Below are 1,070 nucleotides of genomic sequence, written 5' to 3' on the forward strand. Positions count from 1 at the left end.
AGTATCAGCAGCCCTGCATAGTCAGGCACTTTATTGTCTTTTCCAGTTTTACTATGTCATTGATAGTCACATCTAACAACTTTAGTTTACTTTAGTTATGAATGCTAAGTGAAAAGAAACAAATGTTGTCAGTTAACAGTTGTTAGGCAGAGACAGATAGAAATAGAATGAGAGAGAGAGACAGACAGACAGACAGACAGACTGACAGACAGACAGACAGACAGACAGACAGACAGACAAAGGTGTTTATATGCTCAAACACAAATTCGGGATACTTAAAATACCCATCATATTTAGGATACTGAACTGCATATATGCATAATAGTTAACACAACTCATTGTTTCAGGTGCCTTCTTACCTCCTCCATTTCTGTAGCACAGGTAAGGGAACCTCCAGATGTTGGACAGCCCCACAGCATAGCCGATGGAGGCCAGGACAAACTCGATCCTCCTGCTCCAGGTGCCCCTCTGCGGCTGTCCTCCCTGCTCAGCTGCGGTGGCCACGCTCAAGTAGTCGTCTTTGCCGGACTGCATGATACTACTCGCTATTGGCACTGACTGATGGCAGGTAGCCTACTAGCTATCACTTACAGTGGTCTATTTTGTTTGTATAGCCTAGGTCTTGTCCAAGTCGCTTTGGATGAAGACCATCTGCTAAAAGTAATACAACAATGAGTAATGTAATGTAATTCAATGCAATGCAATGCAATTATCTCTCCGTCAATGGGAAATCCAGTGAAGGTGCTGCGAATGGCAGATGTAAAATGGTGTTCCTCTGTTGATGAGATGAGATGAGGTGTGGTGCGGTGTTAGTCCACTGGAGTGTTGGTCACCTGGACGGCTTAGTGAAAAGCAACCCCCTTGTTTGAATAAGAAGTTGTAGTTGAGTGGTTGGGGAGGGAGGGCTTAGCATGGTGACAACACCACTGCACTGGCCCAGAGCCATCTAATAACAGAGTCACGTCACTCCCATAGACCTCTATGGACCAATCTTTCCACAGCAATGGCGGCTCTCATGGAGCCTCATGGAGCGTTAACATGGAAATCCCCATTGACTTTAGTTCTATTAG

The 1,070-nt window shown here is 45.0% G+C and overlaps 1 protein-coding gene across 1 annotated transcript in view; it reads right to left on the reverse strand.

The window, feature by feature from the left end:
* LOC134457886 (sodium- and chloride-dependent glycine transporter 2-like) overlaps positions 1-836 on the reverse strand; it is a 28,841-nt gene extending 28,005 nt beyond the window's left edge. Inside the window, exon 1 of the mRNA XM_063209891.1 lies at positions 360-836. Coding sequence (XP_063065961.1) covers positions 360-534 — 175 coding nt within the window. The 5' untranslated portion in view covers positions 535-836. The remainder of the gene's footprint in view (positions 1-359) is intronic.
* Positions 837-1,070: the final 234 nt, after the last annotated feature.

This window comes from Engraulis encrasicolus, chromosome 11 (assembly GCF_034702125.1).
Source record: "Engraulis encrasicolus isolate BLACKSEA-1 chromosome 11, IST_EnEncr_1.0, whole genome shotgun sequence".
NCBI classification, from domain to species: Eukaryota; Metazoa; Chordata; class Actinopteri; order Clupeiformes; family Engraulidae; genus Engraulis; species Engraulis encrasicolus.